We start from the raw sequence: 19,171 nt of genomic DNA on the forward strand, positions 1-19,171 counted from the left end.
TCCCAACAGGTGGATGGGCAAAGACAACCAACTTCCATGGCCCCCGAGAGCATCTTGCATTATTCCCTTAGATTTCTTCCTCTGGAGATATGTGAAAGATATTGTGTAGAAAACAGCAGTTCCTGATACTGTGACATTGCAACAATGCATCAGAGACACCATTGGCATCACACCAGACATGTTGCAGGATATGTGGCAAGAGATTGAATACTGGCTCGATATTTTGTGTGTTACCAGGGGTGCATGTGTTGCAGTGATTTAAATGTTGAAGTGTATTAGCTGCATTAAGCATTTATGTGGAGGTCAAAACATAATGTGTAGAGGCACGTGTAGTATAACAGAAGTTTCATTTACTGTATCCAATATAAAGATACATTGTTTTGTATTCAGGGCAAACATTTATGGGCATCCTGTATTATGTTTTTATTTTTTAAAAGGTATCATGAGTGGCAAGGTTCATGCTTGCTGATCTACATGTATGTTTGGTTTGATGGTTTTTAAAGATGTTCATCTGCTTCCAGCCTTTTGAAATTTCACTAGCACAGCACTGAGAATACAAACATAACTTTTCTCTCAAACTTCAGCAGTACTGCAGTGGATATAGCAAAATGGTCTCTAAACCTTGCCACTGATGATGCCTTTCAAGAAATAAAGGTGAAACACTTATGGCATTATTATTTTTTTTAGTGGTATACAGATGGGCATAACCTGAAAATTATCAGCTTAATACTACATGTAACTGAAGACAACAGGACAACAAAGATCAAGGATGTTCTAAGTCTTTATTACGTGCACACCAATAATTTAATGCCTCAAGCATATGGTGAGTTGATACCTTAACTAAATTCCAACCTATTTATAATAACATCTCTTTCTAACAGTTATTTGTAGCATGCACCTAAATCTGATCTTGTGTTTTCCAACTTCTATGAAGAGATGAAGATAAACTGAGATGGAAGCTATTTAGTATACCTTTCTCACCAAGCACTGTACGTTCTACTTCTAATGTTGGGAAGTTGCTTGTTGTGGACCCCATGTATGGATTCACTCCCAGTAGAGGCTCACCTCTGGATATTTCTTGGTACAGCATTCTCTAGGAAAGTCCCAAAATATTTCTATGAGTAAGCATTTGGCACCATGAAGATAAATCAGAGAAAATGTTGTTTAATTGATATTACTGACAAAGAAACAGCCCTTTTCAATTTTTTTCATCAGTTTTTGAGGCATTACCACTAGAGAGGAAACAGGTGAAACTGATGTTAGTGCATTTTAGTGTCAATTGGAAGAACTATTCAACTCTCATGAAATCAGGTATTAGGCAATGTGTAAATAGACAGACAACAGTGACAGAAATGAACACAAAGTGAAAAGTGAGGACTAAAAGTTACTACAAGAAGATGTTACAACAATTACTGAAGAAAGGACTCTGAATGTATTGGTATTTTGTATGTTGCTCAGACTATCTTAATATCACAGTCTAAATTTAGTGCACTAGTTTAAGGACACTTACTTTGCTTGAAATAATAAATGTGCTTCTCATTTCTTCTTATTTGTTATGAGTAGTTATTTAAAAGTTTGCTCAACTTATTTTCCTTTGAAAACATATGACCAATTTTCAGCTTTACACTAAACAAACAAACTTGTGGTCTCTTCATTACAAACAATATACAACACTTTATATATTTTACCATTATTGCTACAGGGTGTTTCAAAAATGACCGGTATATTTGAAACGGCAATAAAAACTAAACGAGCAGCGATAGAAATACACCGTTTGTTGCAATATGCTTGGGACAACAGTACATTTTCAGGCGGACAAACTTTCGAAATTACAGTAGTTACAATTTTCAACAACAGATGGCGCTGCAAGTGATGTGAAAGATATAGAAGACAACGCAGTCTGTGGGTGCGCCATTCTGTACGTCGTCTTTCTGCTGTAAGCGTGTGCTGTTCACAACGTGCAAGTGTGCTGTAGACAACATGGTTTATTCCTTAGAACAGAGGATTTTTCTGGTGTTGGAATTCCACTGCCTAGAACACAGTGTTGTTGCAGCAAGACGAAGTTTTCAACGGAGGTTTAATGTAACCAAAGGACCGAAAAGCGATACAATAAAGGATCTGTTTGAAAAATTTCAACGGACTGGGAACGTGACGGATGAACGTGCTGGAAAGGTAGGGCGACCGCGTACGGCAACCACAGAGGGCAATGCGCAGCTAGTGCAGCAGGTGATCCAACAGCGGCCTCGGGTTTCCGTTCGCCGTGTTGCAGCTGCGGTCCAAATGACGCCAACGTCCACGTATCGTCTCATGCGCCAGAGTTTACACCTCTATCCATACAAAATTCAAACGCGGCAACCCCTCAGCGCCGCTACCATTGCTGCACAAGAGACATTCGCTAACGATATAGTGCACAGGATTGATGATGGCGATATGCATGTGGGCAGCATTTGGTTTACTGACGAAGCTTATTTTTACCTGGACGGCTTCATCAATAAACAGAACTGGCGCATATGGGGAACTGAAAAGCCCTATGTTGCAGTCCCATCGTCCCTGCATCCTCAAAAAGTACTGGTCTGGGCTGCCATGTCTTCCAAAGGAATCATTGGCCCATTTTTCAGATCCGAAACGATTACTGCATCACGCTATCTGGACATTCTTCGTGAATTTGTGGCGGTACAAACTGCCTTAGACGACACTGCAAACACCTCGTGGTTTATGCAAGATGGTGCCCAGCCACATCGCACGGCCGACGTCTTTAATTTCCTGAATGAATATTTCGATGATCGTGTGATTGCTTTGGGCTATCCGAAACATACAGGAGGCGGCATGGATTGGCCTCCCTATTCGCCAGACATGAACCCCTGTGACTTCTTTCTGTGGAGACACTTGAAAGACCAGGTGTACCGCCAGAATCCAGAAACAATTGAACAGCTGAAGCAGTACATCTCATCTGCATGTGAAGCCATTCCGCCAGACACGTTGTCAAAGGCTTCGGGTAATTTCATTCAGAGACTACGCCATATTATTGCTACGCATGGTGGATATGTGGAAAATATCGTACTATAGAGTTTCCCAGACCGCAGCGCCATCTGTTGTTGCAAAATGTAACTACTGTAATTTCGAAAGTTTGTCTGCCTGAAAATGTACTGTTGTCCCAAGCATATTGCAACAAACGGTGTATTTCTATCGCTGCTCATTTAGTTTTTATTGCCGTTTCAAATATACCGGTCATTTTTGAAACACCCTGTAGATTTGCTATGAAAAGGATGAGTTATCCTGTTATCTGCACTTTTTTGTCTGTGATACAAGAAAGTTCTTTGTAGAAATGTCATATTCCATCCTCAAATGACAAAATATTCAACCAGTGTGGGAACAGTTTCACATCTGATCTCAGAATCTCATATACCTTTACCCCAAAATTATTATTAGATTTTCAAGATTTTCAACTTACCACTTAAAACATTTTTGATGCAGGGAGAGCAGAATTTTTTGGGGTTAGTTAGTAATTTGAAATTACTGATTTGTCCAGATGAGATGAGTATAATTTATTTTTAATGAGTATTATATATATGAGAGGACGCAGCATGTTCTACACTGTCAGAGGCAGGGCCACATATAAAAGCAGCCTTGTGGTTTACTAACTTACTTACAAGTACTGTGCAGCACTTTATCTGAACATGACCACTAGCAACCCATCTGTCTGCATGAATGGCTACTGCCAAACTGTGTCCAAGAGACAGCTGAATCACGGAGTTGTTATGAGGATGAGGCCCAACAGTTACTGAGCTTACTTCCAAACACAGTGTGCACAACTTCAACAACTATTTCACAGACCGTGTCACCCAAATTCTTTCAATAAACATGATTTTTTAATTAAGCAGGTGGAAAGTCTCTGTACAACATATTCTTCATTCTCATAACTCCTTTGTCCTCAACCTTCACTAGGTCCTGTCTACACCCATGGTATCTCCTTCTCTGCTCCCAATCCAGTCTCACATATACCTGATACACCCCAGTTCAGCTGCATATTCCTATCATCTTCTCTCCCCCCCCCCCCCCCCCCCCATCCCCAGGGACAGCCACCCTGTGCTACACTCAACAGCTCCCTATCTTGTCCCCATCCCCAAGTCCTTGTACACTTGCACAGGCAGATACAGCGTTTTCCCCATCTCTACACTGCTATGTCTCCCCTCCCCACTCTATGTACCGCCCCATGACCCACACCACTTGGGATCGCTGTTCACCACAGTTGGGCCTTAGTGCCCAGAGATGACAGTGGCTGTTTATGTGGGAGTTGTGCTTGCGTGTTTTTCTGTATCTTTAGTCTACTTTTAAAAGCACTTAATATGCCAGTCCACTGCTCAGTGCCTCCTCTATCTGGAGAGTAGCAATTTATTTTATTTCATTGCTATTCAAGAAAGACTAAAATTATTTGTCTACACTGTCTGCTTGGCAAATTCCTCTCCAGACTGTTTTCATTATAAATTCTCTCTACCATTGTGACCAAATGTTTGGTTAGGAATTTACTATGGAGTATTCTTTCATGGTCAAGACTTAATTGAACAACATGTCTCATTTTTACTGCCTTGTTCTCATAATCAGCTAAACCATTTTCTACAATTTTTACATCTAAACTACAAATGGTAATGTGGTCTATAAAGAAACTGTCAACAGCTATTGCACTATGACTTTAAATTCTTCTTGTAAACTTTGTAGTGGGAAATAATCCAATACAAGATTTCAAAAAATTCTGTATACACTCAAGGGAGCAGAAGTGCTTGAGTAGAGTGTAGATGCCTTCGTGGACACACCATGTCTCTATTCATCATGAGCTGCTAAGTCAATCTCTCCATGGTATCAGACACATTCAGTTCTTGTACAGTGTAAGAGTTAATGTTGTGTGTATATTTACAAGCAGCAAATAAATGTAGTTATTGTCTAGTAGTCCTATATGCATGTTATTTATTGTGGCTAATGTTCCCACAAATTGGTGACCCCAATGAGGTACACTAACCACAAAAAACCACAAGCATAAAGAAATGCTGAGCCAGAACCAGATTTATTTACAGTTTGTAAACATAAATGCAACATTAACTCACACACAGTACAAGAAGAGACTGTTTCCAGTACCAGAGAGAGACTGACTTAGATGCTTGGCATGAACAGAGATACATGATGTTCACCAAAGAGTGTACACCCTGTGCTACAGCGGAGCTCCGTGAAATGTAGGGGAACTCATAGTGAGATCAAAATCTGGCCCTTGTATGAACTGGCACTGCCTGTTGTGGAGCTCAAAATCTGTCCTGGTGAGGTGACGGTGCAATAGACATTATTGTTATGTGCAGCTTGTTGACCACACTCATTGGATTTGGTGACAAAGTGCAGTAGTGCTGCATTGGTAGGTCAACAGCAGGTAACAGGAATGTGTCTTTACCCCATCATGTGATGCTGTGGGTGGCTTCTGGGCAGCAGGTGGCATAGTCTCAATGTGGTGCCACTTGTTGTGCTTGGTGCTGCTATGCTGTGATAAAATCTCCAAATTGCTTGGAGATTGCACTTTGGGGCCATCAATTGGTTTATGAGGAGGAGTACTTTGCTTTTCCTGGTTTCCTTTCTCTACATTTATGGTTTTTATTTCAGATTGCAAATTGGCAATTATTCTTTAACTATGAAAAACTTTGTAGAGTATATTCTGGAGGTTGAGCTATCATGTTGAGTGTGTACAGCTTCTTTTGGATTGTACGTAATAGTATGAATGAGGTGACAAAATTTGTGATGTCCATGCTCATATTTGATGTCTGCTGTGGATTTACACTTCTGGAAGCCCTGTCTAATTGTCAGTAATATTTCAGTCACTATCCTAAGCCATGCTACACATAATTTGATCTTCAGTCTGTAATGATGTAGTAAATAGGCACTTAACATAGGCTCAGATACATTGGATAATATGAAAGTCCATTATAATGGTTGACAGAAACTTAAGTCTACTGTAGCTTTACATCCACTTTTAGTAGTAATAGGTGGAATGCTACTGCAGTAAGCTATCTGTATGCCAGAGTCTATATCTGTTGCTCCTGCATTGGTGGAAAGATGTTCACATCAGATCCGCAGTTCCCGGGTATGTATGAGGCAATTGTTTGTCATTTACATACAGTTGTTGGGATCCTTCAGTGTAAGTAGCCAGACTGTGAATAACCACATTGCTGATGTTCCCTGTTGTTTGACAGTAGTTGCTCATAAAGAAATCAACACTCGCCTGTTGGTTTGTTTTGACAGCTGGCAGGGTGGTGGTTTTTCTGTTACCATTGATGCTGCCAGTGGTGTCATATTCATTGACTAGTAGGAGCTTGTACGTTTGCTTGTGGTCAACTATGCCATTTGTGTATGAGTAAATGCAAGGTGTGACACACTTCATAGCCTGTGTGTGGTACCAGCAAACCAGTGAGTGCTGCATTATGTATCATTTTTTACACTGCAGGCCCTGAGCAATGGAACTGCTATGAAGCAGCATCTTCTTATATGGCATGGGCTTATGACTTGTTTTCCTTCTGAATAATCTGTTATTGAGTGTTGTACAGTTCAGAGTAACTCATAGACTGTCAGTTGGTATTCTCGTTTGACAGTGGAGGCTGCTCCCTTTGTGGTGTCATCTTGAGATTGCGTCACTGTCCACACTTTTTCATGCTGAAGGAAGTGGTAGATTTGTAATTTCTATCTAAGATTCAACATCATTTCTGTTGCACGTCATCACTGCTATTTTAACATACAATGACAACTGATTAAGCCAGGTAGAACATAATATTGTGTCTTATCTTCTCTGATCCATTAAAAGTAGTGCATTTGTGATGCCAATAATCAGATGGTACACTATCATTAATATGTTCATTGTTTAACACCTGTTGAAAGCGTTGATCCTGTGATTTGTAGACTCTCTTTAATAAGGTGTTTTTGAGATTCTGGTACCTGTTTCACACTCAAGTTTTTGTGATAATGTCTTATGCTAAAACCAATGTATAAGACCCCAAGATGTTAATTGTCAATATAAACTGTGCTTAAAATTACTTATGCAACAATACTATGTTCCAACATATGAACCATAAAGCTGGTTACTGTGGTAAATATAGCAAGATTTTCACTTTACTTTGTGGTGCGGGTGATACACTGCATGCTATGGGAAGAATACTTGTCACCAGCATGGAAAATTCTGAAATTTGCTGTGAAGCAGTAGTTAGAATGCCCAAGTTCTTAATCAGATGTTTACAAAAATGATCGTAGATGTGAACCATACATTACTCTTACAGCACGTTTTTGAGCAATGAAGACTTACTTTATTAAAGATGAGTTACCCCAGAACATTATTCATTACTGAAATGCAAAATATGTCAACTTACTGATTTGTCTCTCCCCAAGACTTGCAATTATTCTAAGTCCAAAATAAAAAAGTTCTTTTAGCAGTTCTCAAATGTGCTTTGTGCAGTTTAAATTCTCATCAGTGGGAACACATGGGAATTTCAGAGTTTTCATCCGATTTATTATTCCCTCATCACATGTTGTATTTATCACTAGTATAGTACTCCTAGATATGCAGAGATGAATGTGCTGCGTCTTTTTAAAATGAGGGTGAGACCATTCACAGAAAGCCAGTCAATTATTCTTTTATGAACACTGTTTACTACTTCTTCTGTTTTTGGATGTATGCATTGATTACAGTACTAGTTTCATCTGCAAAAAGAACTAATTCCACTTGTTGTATATCAGATAGAAGATCATTTACATATATGAGGAACAATAGTGGACCTAAGAATGAGCCTTGGGAAACACTGTATGAAATTTATCCCGAGTCAGAATAATGTCCCCAGACTGTACTGGTTGAATTACTAAGTACAACATTCTGCATTCTTTTGATTAGATATGACATTATTTACTGGTTGGCTATACCATCAATCCCATAAAACTTCAATTTATGTAGGAGAGTACTGTCATTTACACAGTCAAATGGCTTAGATATTTGCAGAAAATGACAACTGGCGCTATTTTATTATTTAACGTTACTGAAATTTTGATAATGAACATGTAAATGACATTTTCAGTAGAACAGCTTTTCTGAAATCCACACTGTGATTTGCTGTGGATATTTTATTATTTAATGATACTAAAATTTTGATAGTGAACCTGTAAATAACATTTCCAGTAGAACAACTCTTCTGAAATTCACACTGTGATTTGCTGAGGATATTATTGTTACTCAGGTGAGATACTCTAGAATACACCATCTTCTTAAAAGTCCTGGAGGGATTTGACAATGGTATACTTCAATGTCTCTGGAAAAATGCCTTGAGTTAGTGATGTATTATACATGTCCATGCTCATATTTGATGTCTGCTGTGGATTTACACTTCTGGAAGCCCTGCTCAATTGCCAGTAATATTTCAGTCACTACCCTAAGCCATGCTACATATAATTTGATCTTCAGTCTGTAATGATGTAGTAAATAGACACCTAACATAGGCTCAGATACATTGGATAATATGAAAGTCCATTATAATGGTTGACAGAAACTTAAGTCTACTGTAGCTTTACCTCCACTTTTAGTAGTAATAGGTGGAATGCTACTGCAGTAAGCAATCCATACACCAGAGTCTTTATCTGTTGCTCCTGCATTGGTGGAAAGATGCTCACATCAGATCCGCAGTTCCCGGGTATGTATGAGGCAATTGTTTGTCATTTACATACAGTAGTTGGGATCCTTCAGTGTAAGTAGCCAGACTGTGAATAACCACAGTGCTGATATTCCCTGTTGTTTGACAGTAGTTGCTCAGGTAATTCAGGGATTAATACATGGGAACAAATCTTTAGAACTCTATTAAAAACACTATTAAAACCACATGACCTTCTATTTTTGAGAGAGTGTACAATTGTCTTAATTTCAGGAGAAGTTGGTTATGCATATATTTCATAGAATTTTATGAAAACTGCTTATTCAACATATATGATTTTTCTCTTGAACTGTTTGTACCTATACTTTCTACCATATTTAAAAATTATTATTAAATATATTTATTACCTTTGACTCATCATTTATAGTTCTTCCATTTAGTTCAATAGTGATTTTATCCCACTCTGTGTCTGGTTGTTCTGTCTCTTGTTTCACTGCATTCCATACAGCCTTAAGTCTGTTGTTAGAATTACTAATTTCTATCATAATGTGCATGTTCCTGGATTACTAATAATTTTTCTTAGCAATTTTGAGTAGTTTTTGTAGTGCACAACTACTGCAGGATCTTTATTTCTTCTTGTCAACAGATACACTCCCCTTTTCCTTTCACAAGATACTTTAATCCCCCTAATGATCCATGGTTTTTTACCTGGCCATTTAATGTTCTCTTTGATAAGCTTTCATGGAAAGCTACTGTCACATAATGATACGAATTTATCAACGAATAAATTAAATTTTATGTTAGTATTTGGCTTTGTTGTGACAGTGCCACGACATTTAACAGTGCCCCCATGACAGTACGTGCAAACGGCGATAGAGGCGCTCCGCAACTCGGCTGAGCGCGGGAGCGCCACCTAGCTACGACCGGCGCCGGCCGCATGTCACAGCACGGCAGTCAAATGAGAGATACTGAGTTGTTATCATGTAACCAGCTATTGTTTCTAAGTGAGTGTGTTTGAATATCCACGCAATTATTGGTGATTAAAGGTTATAACACTTTTTGGCGACGCGGATGGGATATTTTCACTGCGTTGTGGATTTGTGTGTTCGTGACGGGGCAGACATGGAACAGCTTATGCAAGCGCTCATTGAACAACAAACACAGCTGACAGCTGCTGTTCAGGCATTGTCGACGTCGCTTACTCATCGTCTGTATTCCTCTTCTCTGCCTCCATTCCCTCCTTATGACGAGGCCGCTGAAGACTGGGAGGATTATGAGAAGCGTTTGCGGCAACACTTCTTGGCATTCGGCGTTGTCGATGCTCCTATGTGTAAGTCGTTATTTCTATCTTGGATTTCCCCACGGATTTATCAGCTGCTATCTCAGTTAGTCCCTCTGCGGGGACCTGCCTCCCTGTCCTTCCAAGAAGTGTGTGACTTATTGTCTAACTATTACCGCAAAAACACCCACGTCGTTGCCGCCCGCGTGGCGTTCTATCGGTGTCGTAAACAGCCCCATCAATCTTACCGGGCTTGGGCGGCGGAACTACACGGCCCGAGTTGGAAATGTCAGTTTGTCATGGACACTCATCATGAGTCTTATGCTGATTCAATGGTTAGGGATGCTATTCTACGGCTTGCTCCTGATAAAGAAGTTCGGCAACGTTCCCTACAACTGCCAAACCTGTCGTTGTCAGAAGTTCTAAGCATCACTCAATCCTTTGAAGTGTCTCACGCTGCTGGCGCGCAAATAGACATGTGGCGTGATGTAGGCGCTGTGCAGTCACGGACAATTTGCCTGTTTCACAGGAGAACGAAGATGTGGTGGCGGTTCACTCGCGTAAACAACGTCGCGTTGGGCCGCAACGCTCGCAGCGAAAACAGCAACCACAGAAGCAGGTTCGTTCCGCACTTCCTTCTTGTCCACGTTGTTTCGTACAGCATGACAGGGCCGCGTGTCCAAAACGTTGGGCCACGTGTAATTCATGTAGGCCACATTGCTTCTGTGTGTCAGTTCCCTTAAGTTCCTGTCGACGAGGATGAGGCATTGGACATGGATGTTAACTGTGTGCTTTCTCAAACAAATAAGTTGTTTGTTACTGTTCGTGTTCTGGATAAAGACACTCACATGCAAGTGGACACTGGCTCTGCAGTAACTCTCATTAATTCTCGCACGTATTTGGAGTTGGGCTCCCCTCCCTTGTCTCCAGTTACGCGAAATCTGAGAACTTATAATAAACAGAAAATTCCTATCATTGGCCAGTTTGATGCTTTCACTGCCTACAAGTCTGTTGTTAGGCCCCTCACGTTTTATGTGGTGGATCATGCGGGCACTGAAAACCTGTTTGGTTATGATGCTTTCCAGTTGTTCTGGTTCTCCATTGATGATGATGTGCACCTCATATCTGAGGATATTCCCTATCAACAGCTGGATGGATTGTGTTCTGAATTTTCGTCCGTGTTCTCTGCTGGTCTGGGTCGTGCCAAGGATTTTTAAGCCCACATTACTCTTAAACCTACAGCGCGCCCTAAGTTTTTCTGGGCACGCCCTATTCCAGTAGCGTTGCGTGCACCTGTCAAGGCTGAGATAGACAGGTTAACAGCTTCAGGGATTCTCTTTCCTGTTACCTCCAGTGAATGGGCATCACCAATCGTAGTGGTTTCTAAACCAAACGGGAGTCTGCGATTGTGTGGTGATTTTGAAGCCACCGTCAACGCTCAGAGCCTCATTGACACTTATCCTCTTCCCCGTCCTGAGGAGTTATTTACCAAGCTCGCTGGGGGCCAGTTATTTTCCAAACTTGACTTATCTGAGGCGTACCATCAGTTGCCATTGGATGCTTCTTCCAAGGAATTTCTCGTCATCAACACTCCTTGTGGGTTGTATCAGTACCAGCGGTTACCATTTGGCGTCGCTAGCGTGCCGGCCATTTTCAGCGGTTTTTTGGAACAGCTCACGGCTTCCGTTCCCGGCTGCATCAACTATCTGGATGACATTGTTGTCACGGGGGCCTCCGCTGAGGAGCACCTTCACAATTTGCGTTCACTGTTTCGGGTTTTGCATTCGGCTTGGTTGAAGTGCAATCTGGACAAGTCACAGTTCTTCCAACCCTCCATTGTGTATCTTGGTTTCCACTTGTCCCGTGAGGGTATACGTCCTCTATGCCTGCACGTTGCGGCCATTAACACTCTACCCCGGCCGTCTACATTCAAAGACCTTCAGGCGTTTCTAGGCAAGATTGCTTATTATCACAAATTCATTCCATCCGCGGCAGCGGTCGCTCATCCTCTGCATCAGCTGTTACGCAAAAACGTCCCTTTCTGTTGGTCCGATGAGTGTGAGCAGGCTTTTGTCCGCCTGAAGGCTCATTTGCAGTCGGCGCCTTGTCTTGCCACATTCCGTCGGGGTCAGTACTTGGTTCTGGCGACTGACACGTCACAGTATGGCCTAGGGGCTGTTCTCGCCCTTCGGTATGAGGATGGGTCGGAACGACCCATCGCCTATGCTTCCGAGACCCTCAACGATGCACAACGGCGTTACTCTCAAATCGAAAAGGAGGCGCTCGCTATCATTTATGCTCTAAAAAAGTTCAGCGTTTTTTTGTATGGTTCTAAGTTTCACCTCATCACCGACCACAAGCCGCTGGTCTCCTTGTTCAGCCCATCGGCGTCGCTTCCGGATAAGGCAGCTCACCGCCTGCAACGTTAGGCCTTATACTTGTCTCGTTTTCACTATGAGATTCACTATCGCCCCATGGCCCAGCACGCCAACGCTGACACATTGTCGCGATTGCCGATGGGCCCCGACCCGGTTTTCAATCGTGATGAACTACACTCTGTTTCCACATTGATGAGGAAGAACATTGTGCGGTCGAGGGTTTTCCACTTACAGGTTTGCAGGTCGCGTCGGCTACTGCACGGGACCCGGTCCTGCGTCAGGTGATCGGTTTTGTTCAACGGGGTTGGCCGGCCAGGATCAAGGGCCGGGCATCGGATCCCCTTCGCAACTACCATGCCTTGCGCCTTCGTCTGTCTGTTCGTGATGGTGTTGTTCTTCTGGCCACGGATGGCGCATCTCCACAGGTTGTGGTGCCAGCCTCTCTTCGCAAAGATGTTCTCAAACTGTTGCATGAAGGCTATTGAGGGATTTCTCGGACTAAGTCCCTGGCCCGCAGGCACGTTTATTGGCCCGTTATTGATTCGCACATCGCCCACATGGTTGCTGCGTGTGGTCAGTGTGCTCAACAACTGGCTGCACCTCGTACAACGCACTCTCTGTGGCCTCATCCGGCGCAGTCATGGGAACGGGTGCACGCTGACTTTGCCGGCCCCTTCCTCGGTACCTATTGGCTACTGCTGATTGACGCCTTCTCGAAGTTTCCGTTTGTTGTTCGATGTCTGTCGCCCACCACTGTGGCGACAACGCTGGCTTTGTCCAAAATCTTTGTGCTAGAAGGTCTTCCATCCACGATCGTCACGGACAATGGCCCTCAGTTCTCTTCTCAGGCCTTCCATGATTTTTGTACTGGACAAGGGATTCATCATGTTACAGCACTGCCCTTCCATCTGCAATCAAATGGGGAGGTCGAGCGCCTTGTCCGCACTTTCAAAAGCCAGATGAAAAAATTCCTTAGTGATTTTTCCACAGATGACGCTCTGCTGCAAAATCTGAGTTCTTATCGCTTCACGCCTCCAGGTGATCGCAGCCCTGCTGAACTCTTGCATGGCCGCCAACTGCGCATTCTACTGCACCTGCTTCACCCTGTCAGGCCTTGTGCTGTGTCCCCTAGTGCGGGAAAATACTCGGTGGGCGCCGACGTGTGGGCACGAGGGTATGGATCTCGCCCTAAATGGATTCCAGGGGTGGTCAAGGCTCTTCGCGGCCGCCGGCTTTGTGAAATACGTATGAACGACGGCATGGTTGTTTGCCATTACTACCAGATGCGCCCACGAGTGGTGGCCATGCCGGTGCCACCACCCCTTCCTTCGCCTCCACCAGCCCGAGAAGCCAGTCCAGTCGCTGCTGCCAATCTACCATACGTGTTGATGCAGCCGACGTCGCTACCGCTTCCGAGTATGCCGGAACCGGCCCCAGTCGCGCCGCCGCCTTCTCTGGGACCCATCTCGCTGGAGCACACCCCCAGGTCCACAACACCTATGTATGCTGCTCCGGAGTTTTCACCCATCATCTCGTCCAGGAGGCACGTTCCACACACGAGCTTCCGTCCTGGACATTTTCGACCATACTCTCGTGTCTCTCCGTGGGAACTTCTCGGGGCCTCACAAGAGGCCATGGATGTCTCCGCACTGTTCATGTCTCCAAGGAAATGAGTGTTATTTTTTTTTTCAAGGGGGGAAAAGTGTTGTGACAGTGTCACGACATTTAACAGTGCCGCCACAACAGTACGCGCAAACGGCGATAGAGGCGCTCCGCAACACGGCTGAGCGCAGGAGCGCCACCTAGCTACGAACGGCGCCGGCCGCATGTCATGGCACGGCAGTCAAATGAGAGATACTGAGTTGTTATCGTGTAACCAGCTATTGTTTCTAAGTGAGTGTATTTGAATATCCATGCAATTATTGGTGATTAAAGGTTATAACAGGCTTGTTATAAATTTCATCCCAGGTCCATCTCCTGTAAACTATTCTTAAAAACATTTGTTCTGGAGTCATTAATTATTCTAACTGATTTTCACAGAGGAGTATGCATACTTATTACACTATGTTTTTTTATCCTAAGTGTGCATCAAGAACAGAGAGAGCATTTGTTACTGGGTAAACAGTTATGTTTTTGCTTTGAGTTTCACCAAATTATGTAAAGTTGCATGGGAGTTAAAGTCACTATTTGTGCTGTGTTTGGCTACATAGTGCTGTCCAAACTACTGAATAAATTTAATCTTCTGTTGCAGGTATTATGGGTCACTTTGAAATATTTACATTTTAGTGTTTTTCTTCTCAGGGCAAAAATATGAAATCAACTTGGCTAACATTCCCATATACCCAGTTATCATTGAATCACCATAAGCCACATTTTAAACAAATACATTTTACTCTGACAATCAACCAAGGCCTGATAAAAATTTTAACAAAATGATGCAATGTCTGGGCATCAAATTAGGCTGTTGGACTGAAAGGTTTAGTGTCTTAAAGAGTGGATAACTAATTGTTTTTTATTCCAGTGATATGCCAGACACATTTCTACTACTGTCATTTACTTTATCAGTTTCAAAAAAAATCTTAGAACTGAGAAATAGCTTGATTTTAGATTGCTTGTGTGTGTGTGTGTGTGTGTGTGACAGATGGAAAGAGGTAAGTACACAGTTTATTATTTCAAAAGCAATCATCATATGATTTCCATATTTCTGGAGCCCTGAAGAAAGATATTCTTGGCCATTGATTTGCTTTTGCACACCTGAGTACAATCACGGTTCCATAGGCAACCACAAACATCTTTCCGTGAAGGCAATGACTGACTTGTCTCACAGTGGGATAAACTTATTAACAGATGTGATTACTTTTGAAATAATAAACTTCCTTTTTATGGTTCCATACCTCAATCAATAAAAATGGAACCTTACAGGATTGCGTTGCTGTCTATCTGCCTGTCAGTGTGACTGTTAAGAGCCTTTTTTCTCAGGAACAGATAAATGTATTATACTGAATTTTATGTCAAATTCTAAGGCCTCTGGTTCCTTGGCAGTGTAATAAAAGCAAGCTTCTAAGCCAATGCTATCAAAAGATGCTGCCATTTGTGTCACACTTTTTGATACTTGCAGACTCACTCATCAAAACCTAAAGAGTACTTCAGGTTAAACTAGAATCATACAATTTTGCAAAAAGCAATGTTTCACAGTACAAGTACAGGAAAAAATCAGAAAAATGTAAATTCATAACTAAGTAACAAAAAAAAATTTCTTTTATACGTTTTATCTGATTTCAAACTTAAAATAAAAACATTCTCAAAATAGTAGAAATTCCCGGTACCAATATGTTTCCTATATCAGTGTTAGGTAAAAACCGTCGAGATTCTTGATTCCCAGGATGAAATGCCAATATACATAATTAAGTTTATGTGGAACCCTCATTGCAAGTGTCCTATTTGAACCTGGCCAGTTTTTTTGCTGCCATGGGGCTCATTTTCATTTGACTGTCCCTTACAGTTTACTTATGTTAAACTGCTATAAATTACCTGAGCTTGCTCCGACCGAATTTAACAGAGTAAAATCTGTCAGCACTATTAGATGTCATGAGATGACCCTAAAGAAGAATTACGTCACCCTTTATGATACATCACTTTATGAAAAAAATACATATTTATTTTTATATGCAGCGCTCTGGTGGAGCTTAGCATGAAATTTATTTTGTTTTACTTCTTTCATATCCCTGCAGTTTGGTCATCTTAATGGTTAGAAATTATGATGTATGCATCCCTAAAAGCTAAGATAATAGCAACAGCTATCTATTGTGTTAATAGCCTCGTTATGATCTATGGATGTTATATGAACAGCACTGATACATAATAAACAACCGTCATATTCAAATCAGTTCCATATGCTGCATTTCCTCCATAAGTGTATGAAATAATGGTCTCTATATTCTTCTGTGAACCTATTTTCAATGGAATTAGATTTATTTCTTATGAATGTTAATTGTGCATTGTCTTTATAAAGCTACAAATCAAACTTTATGACTGCTGCTCACCATGAGACTGAATGCCACCTGGTGATGCAGTTACAAATTATATAAGTGCAACACAAATGAATGGGAAATCGTTATAATGATGACATTGGCTGCAAATGGGGCAATACCCTGATATAAGCAGCTTTGACAAAGGGCAGATGCTCATGGTCCTACACTTGGGAATGAGCATCTCGGAAATTGCAAAACTGGTAGGCTTTTCACATGCTACTGTTGTGAGTACCTATGAAAAGTGTATAAAGGATGGTGAACCATGAGTAGGTGGCAAGGTGTTGGACATCCATGCCTCATCACAGAATGTGGAGATCGGAGGCTTCATTGCTCTGTGAAGCAGTACACGCAATGCTGATGACAGAGGATAATGCTAATGCAGGCACAAATGTTCCAGAGCACATCATTCTGTGGACATTGTTGAATATGGGGTCCCACACCAGAAACCTCTACATGTGACAATGTTGCCTAATCAAACACAAGTAATGATTGCAGTGGAAATGGAATCATCTAGATTGGAACATTGATCATCTGAGATGTGTTGCCTGTTCAGATGAATCAATTTTGTTGTTGCATTAGATCAATGGTTGTGTCTGGATACACTGTCATTCAGGCAAAGAACTGTTCAAAACGTGCACAGTGCCTTGGAGGCAGGGTGGTGGAAGCAGTATTATGTTATATGGGACATTCACCTGTGTTTATGTGGGACCTACAGTAATAATCAAAGGTACCATGACAGCTGTGGACTACATGGACATTACTGTTGACCATCTGCATCGCTTCATAGTTTTTGACTTCCATGGTGTTGGTGGCATCTCCATGCAGCATAAGTGTCCTTATCAAAAGGTCAGCATTATGATACAGTCGTTTGAGGGATGGGACAGTGAACTCATGTTGGTGTCTTGGCCACGAAATTTGCCTAACCTCTACACAATGCAACATGGCCAAGAAGCTATTGTGCGCTAGCTTTGCACCCAAAAACAGTCTTCCTGTAATTTATGGGATCTGTGTGACATGTGCATAGACATCTGGTGCCACATACCTCCTAAAACCTACCAAGAACTTGTGAATCCATGCCATCAGAATTGCTGTTGTATTGCATTCTGAAGGTTGACCAACAGACTGCTGAGCAGGTGGTCATAACATTTTGACTCATCATGTATAACATGTAGGGGGCAGAATAATTTTTTCCCAGTGTTATATACAATTGTTCATCTCTGAACTCCATCTGAGGCCATGTTGCTTATTCAAAAGTATTATGCACTATGTTTCTGGTAATTTGTTTTTTAATTAGTTAGTTTTATGTTCCATGGAACATTTTGCATGATAAAGCATAATGATGTGGACTGAGTCATTTTACATACTCATCAAAAATTAATTTGTACATATGGTTACATTCTGCACATTTCTAAGTAGATTTTTTCCCCAAAAAAGAAAAGAGTATGTACAGAACTTGAAGTATATTTTCTTTACTAAGAGTGACTTTATTCTGTTAATGAAGTGCATAATTAATAAAATATGGCAACAACTTACCAATTCATTTAAAGATTTCACCTTAAGAGGAATATGTGTAAAATCCCAATTGCCACCAGTGCTGTATAGAAAGATATGAAAACAATTTCAAGTGTAAGGAAATCTTGTTGATTAGTAACTAATTTGAACATGAAATAATTTAATTTCTTTTCAGTTTTACTTACTCCATGGTATGGTAATTAGGACTACGAATCCACATCAACACTTCAAGAAAATCCTTAGGTGCATAGACTGGTCGATACTGACTCAAATCTGAAAGGATACACTATATATAACACATGCAAAGTTGTATGTTACACAGGTTATATTTTACAATAAAGAATTTGGTAGTTTAAAGAGTCATCTCAGGCTTTAGTAATCTGTAAGTCTTTATATCAATATTTATGCTTTGATAATGTATGGACTGTTCTTGCACCTTAGATCAACATTACAAACACAAAAACAGTAAATAAAGACAAATCAAAAAATCTATTTAGAAGATTGTAACAAAAGGAAAACAGTTTTATGTCAGGTACAGATGGGTGGAGATATGTGTGGGGGTGGTGGAGGAGCAGTCTTAAGCCCTCTCTGCTCCAACAGAACATTTTACTGAAGGGATTTATATTTTTACATGTACAAATTTCCAAATTTCTCAGCTAACTTTGGAGAATGAAGTAATATGAGAAACTAAAAATCTCAAAAATGGCAAAGAATTCTAGAAAATTACAAGCTGCATTTAACACAGGATACTTTTCAGTTACTTGCTTGAGAGCTTGCCCATGTAGATACGTCTCGTGGTCTGATGAAATGCAGAAAACATTTCAGCAACAAAAAGGCTCCCAATTGCAGGTTGATCATACCTGGTAACAACAAAAAATGTGACCTGATTTGTGTGTCGAGAAGTGGAACCAGAAAATCACAGGAAGCTGATGTAAGAAATGTAGAAATGGTAATATCATCCACCGACAGTATGGGGCAGGTAGGGAGTGGGAGGGTGATGTGCAAGAGGGCCAGTTGTCCATTCCTGAGATCTGTGACATAACTTTTTATTTATTTCAGAATTATGATGCATTTATAGAATTCTCTGTGATTCTCTTTGGCCTGTTCTGTAATTGTATTATCTACACTAATAGGAACTATTGTTGCTTTCGAAAATGCTGAGTAACTTCATTTGTTTGGTTGTCATGCTCTTCATAGGAAATTAAACCATCTCCCTTGTGTGGTGGTGGTTTGGCACCGTCCTGCAGCCAGCCATTACAGAAATTGCCAAAATAGCAGCCCCAAACTTCTCCTGTCACTTGATGGTAGAGCCTT

General features: G+C 41.3%; 1 protein-coding gene across 1 annotated transcript in view; it reads right to left on the reverse strand.

The window, feature by feature from the left end:
• LOC126236673 (TBC1 domain family member 19) overlaps positions 1-19,171 on the reverse strand; it is a 169,122-nt gene that overhangs the window by 99,818 nt on the left and 50,133 nt on the right. Inside the window, exons 4-6 of the mRNA XM_049946160.1 lie at positions 18,043-18,130; positions 17,879-17,939; positions 973-1,093 (exon numbers count right to left, since the gene is read on the reverse strand). Of these exons, the coding sequence (XP_049802117.1) occupies positions 973-1,093; positions 17,879-17,939; positions 18,043-18,130 (270 nt within the window). The remainder of the gene's footprint in view (positions 1-972; positions 1,094-17,878; positions 17,940-18,042; positions 18,131-19,171) is intronic.

Source organism: Schistocerca nitens, chromosome 1 (genome assembly GCF_023898315.1).
Source record: "Schistocerca nitens isolate TAMUIC-IGC-003100 chromosome 1, iqSchNite1.1, whole genome shotgun sequence".
Taxonomy (NCBI): Eukaryota; Metazoa; Arthropoda; class Insecta; order Orthoptera; family Acrididae; genus Schistocerca; species Schistocerca nitens.